Below are 27768 nucleotides of genomic sequence, written 5' to 3' on the forward strand. Positions count from 1 at the left end.
GGACGAAAAAAAAAGTTCTATGTGGGATGGCCCCCCCCCCCCCCCCCCCCCCCAAACAATTCCTAACTTTTTATATCAATATATAGACAGCTGCAGAGTGATAATATGAGCATGTACTTGCAATTTCAATTTGTCAGGCTTTGATGGCTTCAAGTGAAAGTGTGCCAGATGATGCACTGGTCATTTACAATCCAGCATGCTTGTAAAATGCAAGTAACTCAGAAGCCTATAGTGCAGTCCATTTTGAAGCAGCTGGTTTCTCTGTTTCACATACCATCCCAATGGTCTTTAGGTAATATAACCTAATGCAATGACTTGATGAAAATAGAAAAGTATAAAAAGGATATGAAACAGTGCAAACCAGACATTTTCTGGCAGTCAGCATTCTACTGTTTTGGGGATAAATGTGAATGCAGATCAGATGGTAACATTTGTAGCCTTCCCAACATCAAATACCTGTGTTATAGAGAAAATAGAATATTTATGTGTGTATGTACGATGAATTTATGCTTCTACATATATATGAAATTGAGCTATTTAAACTTGATTTAATCAGCACTGGGATGTGTATGTATAAAGGAGATAATCAGCTCAATATAAGGTCTTTGCCGTACATCTGTGTCTTTTTCGCATGCCCTGTCAATAAACATATATTATTTATCTTTTCTACTTATATAACAGATTTGAGTTTGAAAGTACTTTGTGTATATGTAGAGTGTGCCAGAATTAATAGAATTCTATATGTACTTTGAGAAGACTATAATTTTCATTATCTGTTACAGAGGATCTGTTATCCCTGACTTGCCTTTTCCATTATAGGCATGTTTTAAAGGGCAGTGCATTCTGTGCAATGACTTGTATTGTCTTCAGTAGGCTTTAGATGAGGTATGGCATGAACAAGCTGTCATCTTCTCTCTAATTTCCAGATATAAATAATGTAGGGCCTGTGTTATGCATGATAGCAATTGAGAACATTTTTTATTTAGCTTATAAGAAAGGACTGGGTAAGAAAGAGGTAGGCTGGCAAAGGTGGAAGTTAGTCCCTTAAATAGCTTCTGCAGTTGCTGCAGATTAGTGGTAATGTAGAATGCCATTTCTCTTAAGGAAGGTGAGCTTTGATGGTTATGGCTTTTATCCTGACCATGTTCACTCAACTTCTAGGGGTTAAACTACTTAGTTGACAGTTGTCTTGGCCAGCTTTTATCACCCTCTTCTAGTTAGTTATGCCTTAGAGAATAGATGTTCACACTGAGTTTCAGTTAGCAAAAAAGGAAAGACAACTAATGTTGTCTACTTGAAAATAATTTTCAATTATAATAATGATCAAAATTATGACAGCCCCTCACACACTTTATTATTTGGTCATAATTGTATAATTTTCTTTTTTTTCCTTAGATCCTGGAACAGAGCGAAGTTGTGCAGAAAATATTTGTGAACATAACTGTACCAACCTGAATGCAGGAGGCTTTATCTGTTCCTGTAGGCCAGGGTACAAGGCCAGTGAAACTAACCGAAACTCCTGTGATGGTATTTTCAATCTTCTAAACATCTTCTCACTGATAAGTGTTTTTTTTTTTACTGTTTTTGCTTTAAAGTATGTAGGTTTTGTCATATCTTTGCAATCTGAGGGACAGAAATTTTCCAGGTTTTTTTTCCTTATTGAAAGAAAACTTACTGAAGGTTATACTCTCCTTCCATTCTGCTCCAGAACAGATCTACAGTAAAGGTCTGTTGTGCCATATTTTTGCCCTGGTTATATGCAGATAAAATACGATGAGGAGTCTACCCAAAGGCCGTTGTTCATGGTCATGCAATATAGTACCTTCACAGTTACAATTTCACAGTGTTTTGATGAGAACGCTTCTGTTTGTTGCTCCCAGCTCTTGTGGACAATTTCTGTAGTTTTATTAAACGTGATCCAAGGCCACCCCTCCCTTTCCTTCCTCCTGATATTGTTTCTAAGGACTAGATATCTTTGCTTCAGCATTTCAAGAAGGCTTTGCTCTTGCGTCTCATTGTAGTCATACCTCATCTTTTCTCTTTCCTTGGTGGTTTACCACAAAAATACATGATCAAAAATGTCTCTCTGCTCCTGCTTATCAGATTGCTTTTCAATGTGGTTGTTAGCAATCTGTAGTTAAGACATGCTAAACAGTATATGAGTGGTGAGGAACAGATGCTGATGTTAAAGATCACTTATTAGGTCACCAACATTTTGGAGTATGTGGGGAAGGGACAAACCTACCACTTCATGGACTAAAGGTGACCAGCAAGTGGAAGTAAGAGATTAAGCTCTAGGAATCTTTTCTCTACTTATGTTTAGATATCAATGAGTGTGAGATCTTTGGAACGTGCACCCAGGACTGCAAGAATTCCAAAGGAAGTTATGAATGTTTCTGTGCAGATGGCTTCAGGTCCGTGGGTGATCAACAAGGGAAACAGTGCGCAGCTAATGGTATGTTAACTGATAGCAAGATTGATTGCTACCTGTAAAGAGCAAGTGGAGTATAGCAACTTAATGAATGTAGTCCTCCTTTTTAGGAAGGGGATTATGAAAACCAGAATACATAATATTATCTGTGTATTCCACCCATTCCATAATCAGGAATAGAAGTGCTTATCTCTGCTTCCAATTGTAAGCTTTAAAAATAATATCTTCATTTGGATGCCTACCTTCCTTTCTCCTAAATTTTCTGCAAACAAAAACCTGCTTATCTTGTGGTTGTCATCAGAAGGAAATTAATGTTGCCTATTCCTGACGCTTAGGTTTTCTCAACAAAATAATGCATCAGAAGAAAGTTGCATTAAACTGGTACAAATCAAAGGCAGTTTGATGACAGATTACCATTCATTGTTCATGGACTGATGCACACAAACAGAAGGACTTTGGCCAATGTTTAATGTCAATCAATAGCTTTTTATCATAGCTCAGTGCAGTAACTACAGTGGTATGACAGTCATTGAATAGGTAGAGAGTTGATTCAGAAAATAATACTAATAGAATAGTAAAAATAAAGAGCTGAAGAAAATAGAAAAAAGTGACAATGCAGCAGTATTATATAAAAGGCAGAAACAATATTGTTTTTAGAAAAGTACTTACACTTTAACAGCTTTAAGAGATACATAATAGAAATGTGCTGTGCCTAGTCAAATAGTAAAATCTTCAGAACAGAATGCCTGTGACCAAAACTGCATGCTGCTGGAGGTTTAGAAATCTAAAAATTATTTGTAATATGAGAAATGATACAAGAAAATGAAGTCTCCAGGTTTCCAGTCCAGGGGCCTGATTCAGCACTTATTTACTGTTGAGCATGAGACTGGATATACAAAAGGGCATTTGTACCTGGGTTTCTGCCTGGCTGCCTCTTTATATGCCTGTGTCAGAAATATAGTTCTTTGAAACCTTTCTTCATAGGCTTTATTCAGAAAGCATCTAGTTACCCGAAGTTTTCAAGGCTAAGTGATGGAAGATAACATGATTGTAGCTGATAACATCATGAAATTTGTTGTGGCTAAAGTTCTACTTTTGTGTATGCCCAGAATTCTACCACTCTTTGTAGTACAAGCTCACAGCACTCATAAATGAGGGCTGCCTTTGCCTGTGTCTGCTGCAGGCCTGATCAGTAGGCATTTTCAGTAGGCTTTTTCCTGTAATAGCATATATATTGGAAATGCTGTCAATTTCTACATTGAACTGTATGTTCGTTAGAGAATAGTCACTTGCCTTACTCTCCCATAGTTGGGCATGACTTAGGGGGAAAGGGGTTGTGTTTGAATGAACAATTCATAGGAAATTGAGCATTATTAGTTGGAAAAGGCACTGGTAAATGAGATTTTCCTTTCCCAGCTGAACGCCTTGTCATTTCTCATTGGCTCTGTGAAGATGTGATTAATGTAGGAGAACTTCTCCTCTGGAAGAAGGCCTAGGATTTGAGTCTATGACTCCCAACTGGACTTTGTCCTTAGTAAAAGAGCTGAAAAATTAAATTTTCTCACCAGCAGAATCAGCCAGGTGGGACTGATACTCCCTGTAGTCAAGTTATTAGAGTATTGAGGCTAACCCCAAACTAACCTGTGGGTAGGAGAACATTCATCTCAATATAGAGACATTAGGATTTGAAGACTTTCGGGTAGAAGAATTCAGACAGGTCGTGGCTCAAGGTACTGGCAATTTATTTGTACTTTCAAAATTGTTTCCTCTACTTTGAGGGGGGGCGCTGAACCACATAGTGTATAACAGCATTCTATTTTTGATATGTGAGGTGGTGATATGCCAACACTGTAATGTTTAAGAATTTTTAAAGAATTATCCCTGAATGATTACTACTGCACAAAATCTATGGTGAAAAGGATAATACTATCCTCAGCGGTAAGCATTGCCAGAGGTTTTAATGAATTTTGCAAAGCCAAGAAGTTTGCATAGCTCTGAAGCTTTAGAAGTGGCCTGTGTTCCTTCTGGTTCTTATGCAGACAGAACTTGTGAAAACTTCAGTTTAGTTTTGACTAGAAGTGACTTTCATCTGTTTCTTCTAAAAAAAGAAATACATGAAAGTAAAATTTATGATCATTTCCCAGGTAATCCTCCATTGTTACTGCTGCCAGATAATGTGCGGATTCGAAGATACAATATCTCATCAGAACAGTACTCTGACTATATCGATAACCAGGAGCGCATCCAAGCTCTGGATTATGACTGGGACCCTGAAGGGATAGGCCTGAGTGAGTATGTGTAGAACATTAATAGGCAACCATGCAATGGTTGGTTTAAAAAGATGCATTTCTGCAGCATAGGTATTTAATTTACGCTGGAAATCAAAAGCAAATTAGATTAACTGCCCAGGTCTTGGTTGAATGTGTCCCTCCGCTCTAATAATTCTTCAGCATCAGTGTAGTTTCTTTTAATGCTTTGATTTAGTTTAGCTACGTTTTGTTCTGTTTTTCCTTTTGTTTTGGTGTGAGTTCCGCTATGGAATTGTGGCTCTTTAGGATTATGCAGTAGTAGAGGATTGCTATAAATGAACCCCTTCCTTTTCTTCTGCCTCTAACAGTCCCCAAACCTGGCTCAAATCTTGCAAGAACTAATACTAAGCAGGAATGGCCAGTAGTTCCCTGTATTAGCTTATATCTTTGCCTCCTTATCAGCTTCCTGGCTTTTGCCTTTTTCATGGGGCCTCTGTCCTGGGCCATACTTGCTCCTTAGGGCGATGAGGGTCTAAGTTACTCTCAAAATCATGTGCAAAGGCTTCAGAGCTAAGCTCTACTCTTGAAAAATGTGATACATATTTCTTGATAATCTAGATCAAGATGATTTTAGATGTGCATCTTGCCTATGATGAATGGCTTAAAAATTTACACACTAACACAATGTAATTTAATTGAACAGAAGACTCTGTGTTATTCATAAATAAATGGGTCTGGTATCTTCATGTAAGAGCCTGAGAAAGATTAGAATTTTCCAAAAATATGGAATAACTAGACATTAAAAATGCTCTTTGTCATCTTTTTTGAAGGTATTGTGTACTTCAGCATTCTGGGACAGGGTTCTGAGTTTGGAGCCATCAAACGTGCTTATCTGCCCACATTTGACAGCAGTAGGAACAATCCTACAAAGGAAGTTGACTTGAATCTCAAATACATAGTTAATCCTGATGGGTTAGCTGTTGACTGGGTTGGAAGGTAAGTGCACTGAAAAGCTAGAAAAATGCTGTGCCTTGAATGTGTCAAGGGTCTGATCGGACAGTGCAAAATCCACTTTTTTCTTCCTTATGAACTGTCTTTGAAGACATCTAGTCTCAAGCTAGTTCAGAAGAATATAGTAAGCTCTGTTTGCCCAGACAGCAGGTTAATAGGTCAGATGCATGTTGCTGACTGCATCACATATTCTCTGAGGAAACTTGCATTACTCCACAACTGGCAGATCAGTTGTGCATCGGTAAAGTGATAATGCACTGACCTTCATGTCAGATGGATTCTTCTTTGAGGACTCAGGTAAGCTCTAGGGAACAAGCTTTCTTGGCTGTTGGAAGGAGACCTCCCCAATCCATAACAGAATTTGTCTTTTATCTTTGCTCCTTTGTTACCAGCCTTGTGCTATATGAACTAATCTCAAAGCAGAAGCAGCTCTGAAGTCTGATGAATGTATGTGTTTTCTCAGAAAATGGTTACATTTTTGTAATTTTGTCTCAGAATTTTTTCTCCTTCTTGTGGATTTTTTTAGGCTAAACCAGGGCAATTTCTAACTTAATCCTAGAAATCATGAGATCACTGCTTATTTTCCCTCCCTTGGAGAAGAGCTGGGAGAAATTTAGGCATGACTTTTGGGAGTTTGACTCTGTCAATGGTATAATTTCTTATTTGCAGTGTAACTGTTAAAGGATGTGGTGTACAGGCATAGCTGTAGTTTATTTGGTATAATATTGAGGGGATCCTGACATTTGTAGGTAGACATGATGAAATGTAGTCAGGATCCTCTTTGAAGCTGAATGGACAGAGGTTATAGAGATGAGTCAATCTTCTCTACGCTGTTGACAAATTTTGGAAGTTCCTGGTAATGCAGTCAATAGGATGAAGAAGGAGGATGTTAAAATTGTAGTAAAGCATGATGTTCCTAGAAAGCTGAAAAATCGAAAAAGGAACTTAGCTATCTGCTTCCCCTCTGTCATGTGATTATCAACTAAGTAAATGAATACTTTACCTTTTGTGTCAATCAAAATATGATTGGAAGGTGCTTAAGATCTGGATTGCGGCTAGGTAGCATTTAACTCTGAATTGTGTTTGTGGCAACAGAGGGTTTTTTTTTCTAATGATTCAAAAAGCTATTGTATAAGTAGGCAAAGATTAGGAAAAGACTTATTCCAGTTTGGGGCCTGATATGTAGCTTTCATTATCTAGACTCTTTGTGTTAGGTGAGGTATGCTATGTTAGATGTTGTATCCTATGAAATAGTTATGGAGTTGCTCATGCAGTATGTCACCCTGATTTCTAGAGTAGGATAAAGCCAGTCTGGCTCACTGAAGTAATTCTCTAGCCTGAAAAATTGTGCCAGTCATGCCGGAAAAAAAGAAGTGGAAAATTGTATCTTTCCTTCTAGCAGTTTTTAAGTATCAGATAGATACATTAAGGTCTGGGCTAGCCTTCAGGTTATTTTGCTCTTTGCTTTGTGAACTGCAGGCCATCTGGAAAACCAAGTGTTTCTGAGGGCAGAAGGGAGTGTCTGAATTTCTCATCACAAATCTATATGGTTGTGAGAGCAAGGATAAAGGATATATATCAGCAGCATCCTGGTGAGGCTAGCATCTTCAGCACTTCAAACATAGTATTACACTGATTCCAGAACAATATTGAAATGTATTTTTAAAAAACATATTTAAGTGTCTGCACATTATATAAAAACTGCTACACATGGTTTGAGACACAGACTTCTGCCCATCTGCAAAATAGGACTGACAGTATTTTCTCACATTCCCAAGGCAATTATGAGATAATTTATTCCATCAGAAGGCACTGTGCGATTAATGAGTATGTTTACTATCTAAGCTCAAAAAAATAATAAAGCCATGATGATAAAGAAAAGCAAAATTCAAGGAAGAGTAGACTGAGTGCCCTGTTTGTAAGGACTAAAGGCATTTGTGTCTGATGTGGTAACAATTTATTCACTAACATCTCTGTCAGAAGACAAAATTCCAGAGAGGAGCTGTGGGCTAATAAGCTGGATACCTTCAGAGCTGCTGTATAAATTACATGGTAAATAAATTTTTATTTGTAATGAACCTCATTGTCTCCTGGAAAACTGAATCTTTAAATATGCTTATTAACCACCTTAAAAGTAATAGTGAATGTTCTCAGTAGCCCTTTAATGAAGATTATTTGACAGGGAACAGAGGCAGCTGCAGAAACTTTGTTAGAGGAGAAAACTAGTGAGCTGATAGATCCTATTTGCTAAACTCACCTATATTTAGTGTCTGTATGTTCCAGACTGAAAAAGGTCAGATGTAGTCAGTGCAGCTTCATTATATTGATTGTGTTTGGGTTTGATATAGCTTTTCTTTTTAAAAATTTTTTTTTTTTTCTTCCTCTCCCAAGTGTAAACTATTTACTTTTGGAATGTTTTGTGTTTTATGTAATTCAGACATCTTTACTGGACTGATGCAGGGACTAATCGCATAGAAGTGGCAAAATTAGATGGACGGTACAGAAAATGGCTTATCTTTTCTCTACTGGATCAACCAGCAGCTATTGTTGTCAATCCAAAACGTGGGTAAGTACTACAGGACTTCCCAGAATTATTTTCAATGCTACTCAATACCAAAAAACCATGCAGTGGTAAACTTTACAGGAAAGACTAAGGGAATGCTTTCTGGAGTTTCCCTTTACTAATCTTAGGAAATTTGTGTACATGGGAAAGTATTTTGGGATTAGATTTCATATGGGTGCTTGTTTCGGTGACAACACCAGGTAGGTCAAATAAAAATCTTCTTTCTACAGTATTGTGTGCCCACCGAATTTCTCTGTTACTACTGAAATAGGGAAAATTATGGGAATGTTTCTTTGCCAGCTCCAAGCAATACAAACATAGCCTCCTTCACAGTGGAAAGCAATGTAAATGCACTGGTACATTCAACAGCTGTGCTTGCTACATCTTGTGTTATGTGATGGATCACCAAATATCACAGCATGTGCTTCTCTCAGCTGGAGTAAAGCAGCACAGCTCCCTAACGTGGGAGCTCTGCAGCTTTATCGTGACTGATGGATGTTCAGTGTTCACAGTCATTTTTCTTCTACTGAGAATGAGAAACTGTCATTAAAACCACTCTCTCTCCAAATCAGGACACAAGATGCAAACATTCTTCTTTTGGTATTTATTTTCTGTGCTTGAAACAAGCTTGTTCAGTGAACTCTCTGTGACTTTACTGATCACATCTGCAAAACATAAGTTGCTGAACAGTTTTATGTTCCACAACTGACCTTTTCCATGAAACTCCAAAGGATAATCACGGTGACCAAATTCTGAACCATATTAAATTCTGGTTCTGTCCTTTCAGGCTCATGTATTGGACTGACTGGGGAAGGCAGCCAAAGATTGAATGTGCCTGGATGGATGGACAACACAGACAAACTCTGGTCTCTGAAGACCTTGGCTGGCCAACAGGTCTTTCTATTGATTATTTGAACAATGACAGGATCTATTGGAGTGATTCTAAAGAAAATATTATTGAATCCATGAGACCTGATGGGACAGACAGAACCATAGTATTACATGGAGGTAAGAATTTATTATGCAATTAGTGTAATAGTAACCAAGATGTATGCTAACAAGCACTTGGACTTAACAAGTGGGGCTAGATTCGGGAGCTTTTCAAACAGTAAGTCTTGGCAGTGTTTCCTCCTCCTTTTTACAGGGATAAATGGCTCAGAGCTCATGATGCCTGGTAACTAGATTCCCTGAGGGTAATTTACATGACCCAAATAGGGGACAATGTGGAAAATTGGATTCTTGCTTTTTTATGTATATTATTAAGCAGTCTGCAGCTACAGTGACATGAAGTGGCAGGCACATGAGGATGTACACATATAGCTGCAAATATCTTAAAATGAAAGAATTAGATTATATATTTAAGCTGAAGAAGAACAGCAGTTTTATCACTCCTGCTAGAGATTTGCTTGCTGACAATCTATTGTTTGGTTCCTTTGAGAAGTAGGCAGTCCATACAGCCTTGATGTCTTTGAAGGCCATTTATATTGGATAGCTAAAGAACGAGGAGAAGTCTGGAAGAAAGATAAATTTGGAAATGGAGAAAAAGTGAAAGTGCTGACTGTAAATCCGTGGCTTACTCAAGTGCGCATCTATCACCAGCACAGATACAATCAGTCAGGTGGGTAATCAGCATCTTGGTGAGCCATTCTTGCTATGAGATCAAAGTTGGTATTGATGTCTTCAAAGAGCTTAGTAATCTTCTGATAATGCGTCTATCAGTATGTGATAATATTCATTTCTGAAGATCTAAAAATGGAATAGAGGCTGGGAAGTATTTTCTGCACATCTAAAGTGAAATCAACAGTGGAATACCACACACTGCTCTTTAAAGTCTCTTGGTTCTAAGTTATGACCCTGTCCTTTCTCTTCTTCCCCTCCATCATGGAGTTGTCATAAAGGTGGCAGTCACAATATGAATTTATCCTGATAACATACAAAGTGCTGGCCATTTAATACTGCCTCCAAGGGGGATATTTCAGCTATGACATGTCCACAGTAATCGCAGGGGAGGATGTCCAGAGGAACATCCAGCATACCCCTCTTTAAAAGTGTTTTGACTTTCAGAATCAGAAAGCTCCATGTTGCTTGGAGATGTTCAGTTTCTTCTTGGTGCTACACTGGCTCCCAGCAGCCATGGTATCTCCCTTAAGAATGTAAGAAAAGGCAGAGAGAGGGTTTTGATATAAGTATGGTATTTAGGCATCAGTTGTTTTAAAAAATGGATCCAGACTTGCTTAGATTTTTGGTGTGTGATATTGCTGAGATACACTACTGACTATGGGATTGCCCTGCCTTACCTCAGGAATGTGCTGCATTGCTTCTTCAACTGCCTTTATCACTTGTTTTTCAGTGCCTAATCCTTGTAAAGATGTCTGCAGCCACCTCTGCTTGCTGAGACCAGGAGGGTACACCTGCACTTGTCCTCAAGGGACTCGATTCATAGAAGGCAGCAGCACAGAGTGTGATGCAGGTACAATAATTTGTCAAACTGGAAATGAAAGCAAATGAAGCTTTTCTTTAGGAATACAAATGCATTATTGAATTAGAAATATGGAGGGATGAGCTAACTGATATAATAGATGTTGGTAAGTCAGGACATCTGGCTTTTATTCTCAGCCATCACTGATTTGTGGTCACCTTGTGCATTTCATTTAATTACTTTGCATGTCATTTGTAAAATGGATATAGATATATCACTCCAACCAGTCCAGACCCAGCTGCAAAATTGGTCACAGTTTCTGATTTTTGTTTTGAAATTCCACAATATTTTTTTCTTTTTTTTCAAATGTGTTGATTTCAGAACTAGAGAATTTCTGACAAATTATGGTTTTCAATTATGTTTACAATTCTGTACAAGGTATTGTTTGATCAGTGTGATAGAATACAATAGAAACTTGAAACAAAGCTTACAGAACTCACAGCGTGAACAGAGATAACTTCTAGATAATTATCATACACTGAAAAGCGTTTTAAGCACTAGAATTTAGGGCTTGGTTGTTGCATTGCAGCAAAGCCCCCACAGTGCTTCCGGGAGTGCTAATACAATAGAATTGCTCATCCTTTCCTGAGAAGAAAGAGCATACCACTGCAGGATTTCTGGTTTCCTACCTGAGAGTCTGCATTCTTAGCTTACAGTGATGTGGGTGGTAGCCAGATGTCCTTGTACTTGTCCTTGCAAGATATCTCTAATAAATTATACTTTATAACATTATGTCTGGCATCTTTTCTATTGTTAATCTTCTCCAAATTCTCTTCTTTTTGCATTAAAAGAGAAAATGTCATAATTTTTTACACTGCCTTACCTATAAATTACATTTTCTTGATTGTTAATGCTTTCTTATTGCCACATGATGTGAGCTGCAGAAAGAGGAGGTAGTAATATGATGTAATAGTGAATGGAAGTGTGCAATACATGTTCAAATTAGGGATCAATAACACTCTTGATTGCATTTGCTATTTGCTGTTTATTGCTCTAAGGACACTGCATTTGTTATTCTTTGATGAAACTGATTTACATAAAATGTCCGGGAATTAAGAAAACTGTGCTTGACCTTATTTTGAGGAAAGGGAGGAGACAGCAAATAGGATATACAGTGCCATCTCCATTTTTGAACTTCAGTTTTTATCTTGACTTTAAGCAAATTTTTTTAGCCAGTGAATTGTGACTGCCATAATTGACATACTGACCAAACATAGCTTTTGTATATACATTTGGTTTATTTGGTCCTTTCCCCATATTGCAGCTACTGAGAAACACAGCCTGTAAGACCTCTGCATTTCCCCATTTTATATCCCATTTACTTGAAGGGAGTTTTACCTGTAAGGAACATTGTAGCAACAGACTTCCTCTACCTCTGGCTGATAAAAATTTTATGGCAAAAGTATTATGATCTAACTTATCAGTGTAAGACAGACTGTCAAAGTCCATCCTTAATTTATAGCCTGTAATGATATCTAAGATCCAGAGCTTTTCCTATGTGAACTACACTTTTCTGACAACATATCCTGAGGTCTTACAGAAGGCTAGTACAACTTTCCACTTTTTCTTCACTTGACTCCTCTTTAGAATAACATCAGAACACTTATAGCTCTGTGATTGGGCCAGCTTAGGCAGCACGGCCACTTGGGCACCTCAGGGCTCCTGAAGTGCAGCTGAGGCACTGGCATGATGAAGGACAGGCTTCTGCGCTACCTGGTGCCAAGCCATCAGCTTGAGCTCTGTACTGGCAGAAAACTCTGAGGACTTTGGGTTTACCTCTTGTTCTCACTGTCAGGATGTATGAGAGTTTAGAGGGCCCTCCTGCATGCGTGTTTCCATCCGCTGCTTTTCTTCATAAGTAAATGCATCACAGTTTGGCCCTCTCTGTACAACTTCCAGCTGGTTGGATGGGAGAATCTGGGCAAAGCAGATAAAGTATTGCTGCTTTCTGAATGGAGAGGTCTGAAAGGTGGTGGTGGGCTGCATTGCACAGGCAAAAGAAAGTGATGGGACATATAGCTTTTGAGTTGTCTACACCTACTTTTCCTGAATAAGTCATTATTTCTGAGAATAGGTTTCACTTGAGTTAAAATAAGCTAATTTGGGAGAAAAATAAATATAAGAGCAGCTAACACATGTGCTGTTAAAAGCAAAGCTTCTGAAAAATAGCCTGTGAGTTTGCATATGCAAGTTCTGTAGAGATAAATAAAATGCTCTGTGGTAGTATTTCTTTTATTGAAGATGTCTTGATAACACATATGTGGCTTTTGAATTTTGCAGCTATTGAATCCCCTCCCACAATGCCACCAGCATGCAGGTGCATGTATGGAGGAACATGCTATATAGATGAAAGCAGTCTTCCGAAATGCAAGTAAGTCAGTATGTTGTTAGGGTAGTCCTGGGTCAGGTTGTGCTGTTTTAGTCTCACAAAACAATTAACATTTTGAATTATGTTGGAAATGCTTCAGAAGATGTCATACATCTGCAGTAGCACGTTTGTAACAATCACAGAAAAACACATACACACATAAAACTATCAGCAAATAAACAATGTAAATGCTTCTGTTTGGAAAAAAACCCAAAACAACAAAAAAACCCAGAAAGGCAAACCTCTGAAGATTCTAGTAAAAGGCTATACCAAGGCTACGGTGGTAGAGGAGCCAGTGAGGGGAGGTGCTATGCTGGACCTTGTTCTCACCAACAAAGGGTGGCTGGTGGGGAATGTGAAGCTCGAGGGCAGCCTTCACTGCAGTGACCACGAAATGGTGGAGTTCAAGATCCTTAGGGCAGCAAGGAGGGCACACAGCAAGCTCACTGCCCTGGACTTCAGGAGAGCAGACTTTGGCCTCTTCGGGAATCTGCTTGGTAGAGTGGGGATAAAGCTGTGGAGGGAAGAGGGGCCCAAGAAAGCTGGTTAATATTCAGGGATCACCTCCTCCAAGCTCAGGAGCGATGCATCCCATCAAAGAAGTAGTCAGGCAAAAATGCCAGGAGGCCTGCATGGATGAACAAGGAGCTCCTGGACAAACTCAAATGCAAAACAGAAGCCTACGGAGGGTGGAAGCAAGGACAGGTAGCCTGAGAGGAATACAGAGAAATTGTCCAAGCAGCCAGGAATCAGGTTAGGAAAGCCAAAGTCTTGATAGAATAAAATCTGCCCAGGGACGTCAAGGGCAACAAGAAAAGCATCTGTAGGTACGTTGGTGATAAAAGGAAGACTAGGGAAAATGTGGGCCCTTTCTGGAAGGAAATGAGACCTGGTTACCTGGGATATGGGGAAGGCTGAGGTACTCAACGACTTTTCTGCCTCAGTCTTCACCGGCAAGTGCTCCAGCCACACTGCCCAAGTCACAGAAGGCAAAGGCAGGGACTGGGAGAATGAAGAACCGCCCACTGTAGAAGATCAGGTTCAAGACCATCTAAGGAACCTGAAGGTGCATGAGTCCATAGAACCTGATGAGATGCATCTGTGGGTCCTGAGGGAACTTGCGGATGAAGTGGCTAAGTCACTATCCATCATATTTGAGAAGTCGTGGCAGTCTGGGGAAGTTCCCACCGACTGGAAAAGGGGAAACATAACCCCCATTTTTAAAAAGGGAAAAAAGGAAGACCCAGGGAACTACAGGCCAGTCAGTCTCACCTCTGTGCCTGGCAAGATCATGGAGCGGATCCTCCTGGAAACTATGCTAGGGCACACAGAAAATAAGGAGGTGATTGGTGACAGCCAACAAAGCTTACTAAAGGCAAATAGTGCCTGACAAATTTGGTCAGCATTTGGCACTGTCCCACACAACATCCTTGTCTCTAAATTGGAGAGGCATGGATTTGAAAGATGGACCACTTAGTGGATAAGGAATTGGCTGGATGGTTGCACTCAAAGAGTTGCGGTCAATGACTTGATGTTCAAGTGGAGACCAGCGATGAGTGGCATTCCTCAGGGACTGATATTGGGACTGGCTCTGTCAGTGACATGGACAGTGGGATTGAGTGCACCTTCAGCAAGTTTGCTGATGACACCAAGCTGTATGGTGCAGTTGACACACTGGAGGGAAGGGATGCCATCCAGAAGGACCTTGACAGGCTTGAGAGGTGGGCCTGTGTGAACCTCATGAAGTTAAACAAGGCCAAGTGCAAGGTCCTGCACATGGGTTGGGGCAATCCCAAGTACAAATACAGGCTGGGTGATGACTGGATTGAGAGCAGCCCCGAGGAGAAGGACTTGGGGGTGTTGGTTGATGAGAAGCTCAACATGACCCAGCAATGTGCACTTGCGGCCCAGAAAGCCACTTGCATCCTGGGCTGCCTCAAAAGAAACGTGACCGGTAGGCAGAGGAAGGTGATTCTCCCCCTCTACTCTGCTCTTGTGAGACGCCCCCCTGGAGTACTGCATTCACCTCTGGGGGCCCCAACATAAGAAGGACATGGACCTGTTGGAGCGAGTCCAGAGGAGGGCCACGAAGATGATCAGAGGGCTGGAGCTATGAAGACAGGCTGAGAGAATTGGGGTTGTTCAGCCTGGAGAAGGGAAGGCTCCGGGGACACCCTGTAGCAGCCTTCCAGTACCTAAAAGGGGCCTACAGGAAAGCTAGAGAGGGACTTTTACAAGGGCATGTAGTGATAGGACAAGGGGTAATGGCTTTAAACTGAAAGAGGGTAGATTTAGATCAGATGTAAGGAAGCAGTTCTTTACTGTGCGGGCAATGAGGCGCTGGAACAGGTTGCCCAGAGATGTTGTGGATGCCCCATCCCTGGAAGTGTTCAAGGCCAGGTTAAATGGGGCTTTGATCAAGCTGGTCTAATGGAAGGTGTCCCTGCTCACGGCAAGGTGGTTGGAACTAGATGATCTTTAAAGCCCATTCCAAGCCAAAGCATTCTATGATTCTATCATTCTAGAAAATTGTAACAATAGAGAATTAATGCTCAGTAAGTGTAGCTTGCAACAGCCAGTAGGTGCCACCAATGCTCTGCTGAAACAAAATCTTGACTTCAGTGACTAGTTTTCTGACTCAGCACTTTTTATTTCCACTTTTAATTCTATGAAGATAGCAGACATACTATATTTACAGTCAGTGAAATATATAATTACTGAGCATGGAGTTAAAATTTATGGCATGTAGATAAACATTACGGAATATAATAATAAAGCTGAGATCTTAGACTTAATAAAAGCCATTTGGTCAGCTGTCCTTCTTACATTTACAGGTGTTCTTATGGCTACACTGGGAATTATTGTGAAATAGGATTGTCAAAGGGAGTGCCTCCTGGAACAAGTAAGCTTCAAGTATATATTACACTTGACGTTTTGAGCTAAAGAATGTATAATATCTCACTATGATACCTGTTCGGAGTCAAGCTTCTAATTCTCTGAGCTCTTTTTTACACTGAGCTATGCTTGCTTGAATGTTTGCTTATTCTTCTTTGACAGCAGCAGTAGCAGTTTTGCTGACAGTCATACTAATCATAATAATTGGAGTGTTAGCAGTTGGAGGCTTTTTTAACTACAGACGAACAGGCTCCCTTTTACCAGCGCTTCCCAAACTACCAAGGTATGTTTTGAAGGTTTTCACAGCTGGAATGTCTGTACACTCAAAATGTATGTTTGTTACTAAATATTTCTGAAAAATCCGGTTTGTTTGCCATGTGCCCATTCTGTTGGAATACAGGAAGTGCAGCGTTGCGGCGATTCCAAGCAATATCATAGCTGATCATTATTTTGTAACAAAGGACTATTGTAAAACTCTTCTACATTCCAAATTAGCTTTTAAATAATGAGCAATATAGAAGACTATTTACCAGATCTGGAACTGGATAGTCAGTTCAAAAAGATACAAAAGACCATAGTTACATATGTTTTAATTTTTTATAAAACTTTGTCAGAAGGTGATTCTGGCAAAGAGATCTTTTTAACATTGAAAGGCTGAGCTTGTCTGCAACACTGTATTAATCAGTTTAAAAATAATATGGGGCATGTATAGTGAACTTCTATCTGCTTCCAGTGCCTGAGAAATCTGGGCTTTTTATAGGTTCCTGTTCTCCTGACAGTCATACTGTCCAGTGAAAACCAACTTTATGAAATATCATTCAAAAACATGTGATGTTTTAAATCAAAGGAAGATGAAGAAAACATATTTGTAATGATTTTAAATTAATTTTTTTAAAAAAGATGTCAGAATATGATGCTTCACATTTTTTTTTTAGCTTTAAGCAAATTCTGTGTCTTTAAAGGCATAAAGCTGCATCTTCATAGTCTTTGCACCAATTTCACAGTAGTAGCTCTTAAATCAGTGTAATTAAATCTTTGTAATCAGTAATGTGGCTGTAGCTATAACTGCTTCCTCACTGGAGGATTACACTGAAATAATTAAATTTATTTATGACTTGACGTAGTTAAATTGGGGCAAAAATTTTGTGCAGATCAATGCTGCAGATCAAAGAGTTTGTAAGAGATCCCTAAGCTGCTCACTGAAATTCACTGCTTCTTGCTTTCTTGAATGGAAATTTTCTGCATCGTCAGATAGTAAACAAGTAGAAATTTTAATGTACTGACTTGAACTTTACTGTTCAACAATACTTCTCGTATAAGTTATGAGGCCATGTGAAATGGAGATGTCAGGTTTTTGTCTGTGAGGCTTGATTCACAGTTTTCATTTCTGCGATGAATATACCTTAGTGCTGCCATTGCTCAATTCGTCTTTAAACTGTTAACTCATACCTTTACTGCAGAGTTAATCAAGCCATAGCTTAGCTGTTGCCCTTAACATGGAATTTGTCCATGTACAGGAATCACAGCTAAGATTTACATTTTTTTAAATTGAATCAGCTGATGCCTATGGAGCCAACTGGTAAAGTGTGTGCACAATGCACCAGCTGTAGGCAAAATTTTAGCATAACCAGCTCTAACGAGGACACACAAATGGAAAGAATATTTCAATGCTTCTGTCTTCCTTCAAGTTTGGCAAATCTGACAAAATGAACTCAAAGTTTAACTCTGCAATGGATATGTAGTTGCATGTTTTTGAGGAGTTGCATGCCCGGATTTTTGTGTGGAAGGTCCTGTACTTGGCTACTCAATACTATCTTTTACTGCTCCTATTATTTTGAGCCTGACAGTGTTCCTTCAGCCCATTTCCAATATTTCTCATGTAAATCTAACGTGCACTTGTGGTTACCATAAATCTATACGCAGATTGAACATTTGCTTATATGAAAACAGTATCCTGTAGGTATCTTTGTGATCTGCATGCATAAATATTTTTAGTATAGGTGTTGTTGGAATTACATCCACAAATTTGTATGCCATTTCAGCTGCATTTTTTAAAAAATCAGTTTCAATGAATTTGAATACTGAGTGGATTCACGCATTTGTCTGTAAATCAACAGTGAAGTTAGAGTAGTCAAAATGTAGGTAAATTTGGGGGAATTGTAATTCATTGAGTTCATTTGATATCTACATGAGCACACATAAAGATAGTTGAGACCATTCTGAATGGGTGGACTTAGGTTAAAAAGACTGTTGAACTAATGCAGGAATACTACTTCTGGTGGCTTCTTCCTAGCTTCTTCTACTACTTCCTAGCTTGCTTATAGCCGGCAAAAATCACAGAATCATCGAATTGTTTAGGTTGGAAAAGGCCTTCAAGATCATCGAGTCCAACCGTCAACCATGCCCACTAAACCATGTTCTGGAGTGCCTCGTCCACTCGCTTTTTGAATACCTCCAGGGATGGTGACTCAACCACCTCCCTGGGCAGCCTGTTCCAATATCTGACAACCCTTTCAGTAAAGAAATTTTTCCTAACATCCAACCTAAACCTCCCCTGCCACAGCTTGAGGCCTTTTCCTCTTGTCCTATTTCCAGCCACCTGACAGAAGAGACCAGCACCCACCTCACTGCAACCTCCTTTCAGGTAGTTGTAGAGAGCGATAAGGTCTCCCCTCAGCCTCCTTTTCTCCAGAATACCAAGTGGTAATGATGCTTAGAAGAACGACTAGAAAAAGTTTGTATTATAAGCTCTTTTTCTGTGTAATCTGTTCCTTTTTTTTTTTTTTTTTTTTTTTTTTTTGGTAGTTTAAGCAGTCTTGTAAAATCTACTGAAAATGGTAATGGGGTAACTTTCCGATCTGGAGAAGATGAGAGTATGGACATAGGAGTCTCTGGCTTTGGAGGAGATTCTGCTATAGACAGAGCAATGCAAATGGTAAGGCTTAGTTCTGAAATAATTTTTTTGAATTGTGTTCCTTTAATTTAATTTTTAGCTGATAGAGGGAAGTCTTTTATGTAAAAAAGATAGTGAGATGATAAATGTGTTCTAGAAAAAGAAGTGAACATTGATTGATAATTTCCTGAAATAGGTTTTTGTAAATTGAAGGCAAGGACAAATGTAGCCTGTTCTTCAAAATAATGTGACTTTTCTCAAGATTTTTATGGTGGAAATTAAGTCAATTACCCCCTTATCTATTTCAGCATATTCATGGAATGTACAGGGAATGAATAGGCAAATGAAAATATTATAACAAGGAATTTTTTGAGGGTCTTTGTGTTCCATAGAACAGGTTAAAATATGTGGTTTTCAAATCCAGACTATATGTTAGAAACTTCAGATGTAAAACTCAGGCCTAACCACAGGATACACTACTTTGTGCAACAAATTATAAATTGGACAGTTTCTTATTTTAGCAAGTTTAAACAAATCATGTTTAATAGTTTTGGGGATGTCATAAAGTGTAACTCTACTTCATCCATGTTTTATTATGCACTTCTGCGAAATAGCACATCCTTGTGTTTCCTGTACTGTTTAGTTTTTCCTTGGAAAAAATATTGCCCTGTTTACCCCAAGAAGTACAATGTACAAAAAATTTTTACTTATAGGAAACAGATCACAGGTATGTTTAAATAATAAGCACTTGATGCAAAGTCTACGCTGGACACTCCGTAAACTTTTAAAGTTAAAGATAAAATACAGACTTAACTGACAGTAAATTAATATGAAATGAAACAGCTAGCGAAGATAAGCTCATAATATATCTATATGACCTTTTTCTAGATGAAGAAACACACTCTTCATTAAAACTAGGCAGCTTGTGTAATGAAATAACCATATGAACATTTCGCTAAATACTGGGAAAGGAGCTTTAGGCTTGAATATTACCTCAAATCTTTTTCATGCATGAAAAACTTTATGGTACTTTCCATTTTCTGGTCTATATTGACATACTGAAGTCCAACTGATGCAGTTTTTACATTGCTAATAACATGTCTGGATACAGGCTATTTCTACTTAAGTGGTGTTAATTCTCCCTATGTATTCAGAGTATAAACGAACAATTGTATCGTTCACTGGGAAAGAATTCAAAGGGTTTGGTTTACGGCAGCGAAGAACTGTGGGATGTGCCTCCTCAAACTTGTAACATCACATATGCATGAGTTGATATTTTTCAGTGTGGCTGTTCTTAGCCAAGCTAGGCTAATTTGAGGGAGCTGACAAGAGTTTACTATGTGGTCAAGACCTATACTCTGATAGCACAAAGCATGAATCCTTATGGCATGAGCAATGGTTTGTAGAAATGAGACAGGTTTAAAGAACTAGCTGATATACTATTCCCATGCTATTCCTTACTATTCCTGTGATGGGGCTGTGACAAGGAGCAGGACAAGTAAGTCTGGGTGGGGTTTTGCTTTCATTACCCTTCTACGTGTTGATGCTTAGCTGGCTAACCCTGGGTGGCTATCCTTATGTAGCAGTAAATATTTTCTTAAGAAATACTTAGCACCTCTGCCCACCTGCTGTGTACCATAGCTGCAGCTCAGGGTTTGGCACAATATGTGTGAAGTAGCTGCTATCCACACAGTGGTCTTCATGCATGGGCAAAGCATTGATTCACAATAAAAGATATGCTAAAAAACTGTGAAACATTTTATTTCTGACGTAACTCATATGTTATAACTAAGGGGATGCACGTACTGCCTTGTCTCAAAAATATAGCAGTCTCCCTGCTGGGACAAAATGAATGAATCCCATTCCTTTATATGTCAGATAGTGCTTATTAATTTGTATGCCACTTTGACGTCTCTAAAATGAAATATCTATTTTGGGATTATGCTTCCTTTGATATCTCTTCCCTGTTGAAGGTGTGATTTGTGAGAATCATCCTTCCTCATCATAAAATATGTTGAGTCAATTATTGAAATGGGGGGGCGGGGTTTGTCCAGCTAGGAAATGGGATAATACTGGAACAGTCAATGGTCCAGGCTGGTAAGTCAGGGAGTAAAATAATGAATGGTAAACTAATGTTATGATTTTAACAGATGCTAGATTTTGTCTAAGCCTATTTGAAAGTAAACATTCGTTATTGCCCGAGATGAAGAATTGAACTGTAAGTTAATTCCTAGGAGTATGGAGGTGTTTATTGCACTGCAGTTGTTGTTTTGGTGGTTTTTTTGGGTTTGGTTTTTTTTTTCATAGAATGAAAACTTTGCAGTGGAGTCAGGGAAACAGCCAATCACATTTGAAAATCCGATGTATGCAACCAGAGATGGTGGAGCCAGCACAGCCAGTGCAGTTACAGTTGTTCGGCCAACACACGTAAGAAAAACTTAGGCTTGACTTTCACCCTTCATTTTCCTTTATGACCTTCTTTTCTTCTTTGAATAATGTTGATTTTCCTTCTCCTCCTACAGGTAGCAGCAGCTGGTAGTGAGGAAAATGAAAATTTTGAAAATCCTGTGTATGCCTCTGTGATATCTGCTAGTCCAAAGGAACCCTCTCAGAGTACAGATGCACCTCAGGTAGGGCATAGAAATGCTCTGAGGCTGCCTTGGTTGTTTTGTGCTCCAGATCAGGGAAATTGAATTGTTAGGGAAGCTGCAATATAGTTTCAATTGTCTTCAACTAATGCCATAGAGTTGGCACATTATCTTCATTGAGTCCAACTAACTGAACCATATTTACAAGAGCTAGTCAGGAACAGTTTGATAAGAGAAAAGCAGCACAAGCACGGAATTGCCCAGGGCACACAGTAAGGATCTATCTGGATTAAACCCCCTCTTCTTCCTGGCCCACCCAGTTATTTTGAAGTGAATAGATGAAACAGAAAATTTCCTTTCACTGTTTGTGCTTCATTTTGAGGGCAGATACTAGTCTGAAAATTGTCCTTGCTCCCCAGCAGAAATTATTATAACTAAGGCTTTACTTTGGACTTCTAACGGTTATTTGTAAACGCCTAATGAATTATACCTTGTTGAAGCAAAGAGGGTGTTTTTTTTTTTTCCCCCCCCCCCCCCCCCTCATAAAATATGAAAAGAAAACCCAAGAAAAATTACATTTTGGTCTACAACAGTGAAACTCCAGCAGGGTTTGGTACAGAAAATTGAAATAAGACATTTAGTCAGTGTACTGTCATCGTCTTTTTCACATTTATTTGTAATTTTAACCATATTTAGAAGTGCTAGCAAGGACATTTAAGACATTTGTTCTATGTGTTCTTGCAGGACATTTGAAGAATCAAGATCAAGTATTGCCTCATCTAGATTATTCTGATTCATGCAAGATATATTTTTGCCTTAAAATCCATCTGAATGAGCTGATGGTGGCTTGTTTACAGGACTATTTTCACACATTGTGCACTAAAAAGCACTTCTGATGAGCTTTGAAATGACAGCTCTGTCAACCTTTTGTTGTAGTTTCATGTCCCTCAGTAATTTCTTTTGTGTTGTTTTCCAGACTTTTTTTCCTCTTTGACCTATTTGTCTGGAATGATAGGCTTCCTTGAATTAATTTAGTCATTTTTATTGCCTTCTGGCCTAGCCTTGTGAATACTGCTTTAAGTTAAATAACCATAACTGGTTATCTAGCAGAAAAGAAAGTTGGGTCCCATGCTTAGAATTACAACATGGTAATGTAAGAATATCCAACTGAAATCACTGAGTTAGCAGTCAGTGCAAATGAAGTCCAACAACAGTTTCCAGAGAAGTTGTGAGAAAAATATGTAAAGTTCTAATAATTTTTATGTTTCAGGAATCAAAGTGGAGTTTCTTCAAGAGAAAAATGAAACAAAACACTAATTTTGAAAACCCAATATATGCGGAGGTATTGCTTAATATTGTATAATTCTATTTTTCAGCTAATGTACTGTTGGACTTTGATCTTGCTTTCATAGGATAAAGATTATGGGTAGATTCTGCTGCTAAGTGAAGCAGCACAGAATTTCCAGCCCAGGTCAAGGTAGGACTGAAGTAGTTTTGAGAAAAGTTGTAAGGTCTTGTGGAGAATGAGGTGTTCGGCAGGTATCCAGCTCAGGCAGCACAGCTGCATTGCCCACATCTCTGCTTTCCCAGCCCAAGCACTGCGGTCCGCTCCTGCTCCAGGATCTCAGGAGCTACTTTCAGCTTGCTGGTGCATTCTGGCACAGCTCAGGGACCCAGCGCAAGTGAGAGGCTATTGTACTGCACTAGGACTGATGTGTCTATTTCTGCCCTCTCAGTCCTGGTTTCAGCACTGCACAAAAATTCAATAGCACTGTGTACTGCAGCTCTGTTTCTATACCAGCCCTATTTTTTTCATCCATACAGTTGGATGAGACAGTTCTTTTAAGATGGTGTGCCAGTGGCTGGTATGTTTGCTGGAGCAATTCTCCCCTGACTTGGGTATGAAGGTTTGGAGTTCTACTGACTTAAGCCAGTAATTCCAGCCCTCTTCATCTTACAGTTTAAAATTTCCAGATGGCCTAAGTCACTTAAGAATCTCAGTCCTACGGTCACATGACTAAAACTAGCTGCCTTTTATGAAGAGTTTAGGTTTCTAATGCTTGAACAAGGTGAGAGAATGTTCAGGAAGCCAGGGATTCATTTTCCCGACATTAATGAATGTAACTATTTACAAACAGTAGTAGTGCCAATGTTATCTACATTCATGTATGTACATATAGACATAGCAAGCTAGTCCTGACATTAAGCATTAAAATAGAAGTCCCAGTGTGTGGAATAAGTTTGTAGTAGTGTATTTACTCAGCTGTACCATCTGAGGTGAAATTAGCATTTCATTTTGTTATAGGTGGTAATTTGCAGAAATAACTTATGCCATGACACTTGACTTTAGCAAAATACTTGGATATTTATTTAACATTTCTGAAAGTTAAAGTTGGATGTTTTGTACATTAGAATCTAAACTTGGATTTTTGTTTCAGATGGAAAAGGAACAGCAACAGGACACAGAAAATGTCCCTACCCCTTCTCCTTCACTGCCTCCCAAGATTACGCTGAAGAGAGACCAACCATTAGCTTATACAGCAACAGAGGATACATTTAAAGACACCGCCAATCTTGTTAAAGAGGACTCTGTGGTATAACTAGGTAACTGATTTAGGGAAAATTAGACACATCCATTTGCACATATATTTTTTATAAACAGAAGAGTAAGGTTCACATTCAAATGCTTTATAAAAATATATACATCTCTTAGCCAATGGCTGGAGAGGTATGTTGAAACTATGCCTTGTTTTTTGACAAATGCCAATTTCTATTTTTATGAACAATTATCATGATGTACTATATGTATATCTTTGCACTGAAGCTGTCTGAAAGTAATGTTATAAATATATTGTACATTTGTAAATTTTTGAAGGATTATCTTGTTCGGTGATGTTGCTAGTAGAAATCTGTATGCAATTGGTCATATCTTTAGGGATAAATTCATTATATAAATGCTTAAACTAAAAAAGAACCAAACAAGGCAAATAGAGGAACATTACTGATTTACAGGATCTTTAGAGTATATATTTATAACAGCACCTTTTAAAACTTCTACTGGTGCTCTGGGCGCCTTTACCACCTATTATATACTACTGTATGTAAAAATGGGTGTCTCTGTTTATCTTGTGTTAAACAAAAGATGGAAGGGTCAATGCAGCATCATTATGCTGAATGGTTACCTGTGCAAAATGTTGCTCTTATAGTATTTTAACTGCCTGAGATAAAATAATTTCCTCTCAATCCATAAGACACATACTTTTCCTCTAGGTTCCAATTAACACCATTCCATTAATAGTGCTCTTAAAAAGATCTGATATATTTAGATTTTAGTGCCACGAGTACTTAATTTAATGAGATTTTCTCTTGCTCATCGATGGAATAGCTCTGTTCTTGGCTGGAGTCTCTGGAAGTAATTTGTAGTGTTAAATGACATAGCTAGATTTGTATAACAGCTTATTTTCAAACAGCAAAATATGAGAGATATTGGTTCATTTAAGAAATTATTCAGGTTTTTAAATGTGAAAATTTAATTTTATTGACTATTTATTTCCTGAGGTGGACATTAATAGAAAGGGAAACAATTTCTACTAATGCAGACTTTGTAGTTACCTGGTTATCTCTATAACCTTCCATCAGAATTGACTGTACATCTTATTAGCTTTTCTATTAATCAGCCAAGGTAGTTTCCATAACATGAACCATTTGAGGAAACTCCAAGTACCACTGCAGGAACATGTTATTCAGCATTCCTGGCTAGTTAGTCATATAAATTAAAGATTCCTAAAGTTATAATCATTGAGACTTCTGCTATTTGATTGTTTTATATCTGAGTTCTCAAGATATATACTATTTCTAATTAGAATGCTTATAATTACTTTGTAACATACTTTGATTAGAAAAGACAACTGGAAAATGATGCTGCTGAATAAATCTAATAAATGTATTATTTTATCACATCCTTATTCCATAATTTGTGTCAAGGTTTCATGTACTTTTTCAGTTGTGGAGACTTCAGTGCACTCTGAGATGAAAACAACAGTGCTTTATCTGAAGTCAAATAAGAATAGTGCTTACTGCTTCACACAACTATCTAAAGTTCTTGATATAGCATCACTGACATCATATCACTGTAAGTGTGAAAACTGCCCATGACACACATTAAATAAACTGGTCCTTGAAACAGGAAACTCTTATTATTGATTGTAAGAGACTGACTATCAAGGTAGTATGGACATAAGCATTTAAAATCTTAGTTCAATTAACTTCCATATCTAAGTGCTTTAACGTAGAAAATTCCTTAGAATCTGAGACACAGCATACATGTCTGTAAGGCTATGAGAAAGGATTGCTTTGAAAGGCAATTTGCTGTTCTTAAGGAGAGAGTTCACAATGGTTTTTAAAGAGAGAAGGCAGGGCTAACATTTCCACAAGACTCCCCTCTGGTTGCATACCACAGGAAAAAGTAGCATCAGTTTTGTGAATAGTCTTTGTCAACAGAAACATTTGGAACCAGTTTTGGCGAAAACTGCTAAAATGTCAGCCATGTATCAGAGATACTTTTTCCCCCCCCATAACAATTTTAACTTTTCAGATGTTGAAGAAAACCATCCCTGGGATACTGTATAGATAGGTAGTATGTAGATTTGATTGTTTAACATACCTGATGGTGAAGGATTCCTAAGCTTCAGCTGGGCTTCTTCCTCTCAGTGGAATACCACAATGTACCCTTCTGATTATATAAAATTTAATTTTTGGTTCTTTGTTCAACAGAAGCTTTAGATTCTATTCCAAACTTAGTTTTTCACTTGTATTCTTTTTCCCTTATGAGGACAGTCCCTGGTTGGATTCTGAATTCTGGACTCATTCTGTTTCAAAGAAGGCGGCTGTTTTTTTTGAGATTTCAGCACCTCTCTGTAATCCGCCACTATAGGGCTGATAAATCATACAATTGTTTTTTCATGTACATTCTATTTACAGCTGTTAAGCCAGGTAGAACTATCTCTCTGCAGGTATTTATCATAAAATGAGGTAAAATAAATGTATTTTTGAAGCCCTTTGCCAGAGAACAAAACCTCAATGACTTAAAGGTTACTAAACACTTTTTACATTCTGTCCCTTTCTTATGCATGCACAAACACACACACATACACACACGCCCTCTCTCATGCAGAGAGTGATGAAAATCCTTTTCTTACATTTGGAGTTCTGACCTGCACATGGTATTTTTGCAAGCTTAATTGAATTGCATGTTAATGATTAATCACCAGTGTAGCTTTTTAGCAAATAAAACCTTTACCCCTTCAATTTTAATATCTCTAGGAACACCAGTTTGTCAGCCTCTGGCCAACAGTTTAACAGATAGAACTAGTGTACAAGAGGCACAGTAACCTCAACTAACATTTTGCCATTCTGAACACACTCTTCCTACAGTCAAGCTAATTTGCCATAGCATATGCTAATGACCTGTTTTATCTAATGAGTGAAATAATCATCCTTTTAACTTGCAAAGTACGCTGAGGACAAAAGAAATGTGAATGTATATTATTTTTAATATTTTCCTCAAACTATACTAATATTAGGAAGAAAGTCAAAATATAAGTTTGAATACTCTGTTTGCATAGTAACAGAGTGCGATGTAGTTTTGATTTTCCCTGTAATTGCATATCTGTAAAATAGCTTGTGTTTTATCTCTACACAGTTGAATAGTTAGGCGATTAGATGTGGTCAAATACTGCAATTGTAATTTTTTGAATATGTTGCAATAGCTGGGCTTTTTTATTATTTGATTTTGTGTCTTGTGTTCAGAAGCTTGTGAAGTTTAGCAACTGCTGAACATGACCATGAACAAACTGCCCATGAAACAGATGTCTAAATCTGACTAAATCCATTCTGTAAGGTTCTGAAAGGCCATAGTTTTATTTCAAGTTCACTAGCAGTCTATATGTTGATGAAGTCTACTTGAAAAACTGATTCTTTTAGTGATTTTATTTTTCTTATTTAAAAATTTTTTATTGGGTGAGTAGTATTAACTAGGTTTGTAGCTGAATAACTTATGACTGCAGATCCTATAGAGGTATCATTTCTGAGCATAAAAAAAAAAGACCTTAAAAAACATGCTGGATTTACTACAAGCCTATCTGCAAACTCAGAAATTCCAGGTAAAGAGGGGTGGGGGGTAGAGAAAGTGTCTTCTGAAAGGAGTTTAGTAGTCTAGTAACTGGTAAAGAAGAGGACGTCTGGTTTTGACAGGATTAATATTTATTTCTGCAGAGCTGATACTGGTTTAAT

General features: G+C 38.3%; 1 protein-coding gene across 1 annotated transcript in view; it reads left to right on the top strand.

Annotated features, from left to right (window-relative positions):
• Nucleotides 1-24617, top strand: part of LRP2 (low density lipoprotein receptor-related protein 2) — a 134076-nt gene extending 109459 nt beyond the window's left edge. Inside the window, exons 64-79 of the mRNA XM_010569474.1 lie at nt 1396-1527; nt 2324-2455; nt 4576-4719; nt 5511-5676; nt 8129-8257; nt 9042-9262; nt 9696-9872; nt 10605-10724; nt 13014-13104; nt 15936-16003; nt 16159-16279; nt 18802-18931; nt 21197-21316; nt 21412-21519; nt 22748-22819; nt 23916-24617. Coding sequence (XP_010567776.1) covers nt 1396-1527; nt 2324-2455; nt 4576-4719; nt 5511-5676; nt 8129-8257; nt 9042-9262; nt 9696-9872; nt 10605-10724; nt 13014-13104; nt 15936-16003; nt 16159-16279; nt 18802-18931; nt 21197-21316; nt 21412-21519; nt 22748-22819; nt 23916-24077 — 2093 coding nt within the window. The 3' untranslated portion in view covers nt 24078-24617. The remainder of the gene's footprint in view (nt 1-1395; nt 1528-2323; nt 2456-4575; nt 4720-5510; nt 5677-8128; nt 8258-9041; nt 9263-9695; nt 9873-10604; nt 10725-13013; nt 13105-15935; nt 16004-16158; nt 16280-18801; nt 18932-21196; nt 21317-21411; nt 21520-22747; nt 22820-23915) is intronic.
• Nucleotides 24618-27768: the final 3151 nt, after the last annotated feature.

This window comes from Haliaeetus leucocephalus, unplaced genomic scaffold (genome assembly GCF_000737465.1).
Source record: "Haliaeetus leucocephalus isolate CR32 unplaced genomic scaffold, Haliaeetus_leucocephalus-4.0 Scaffold1, whole genome shotgun sequence".
Classification (NCBI taxonomy): Eukaryota; Metazoa; Chordata; class Aves; order Accipitriformes; family Accipitridae; genus Haliaeetus; species Haliaeetus leucocephalus.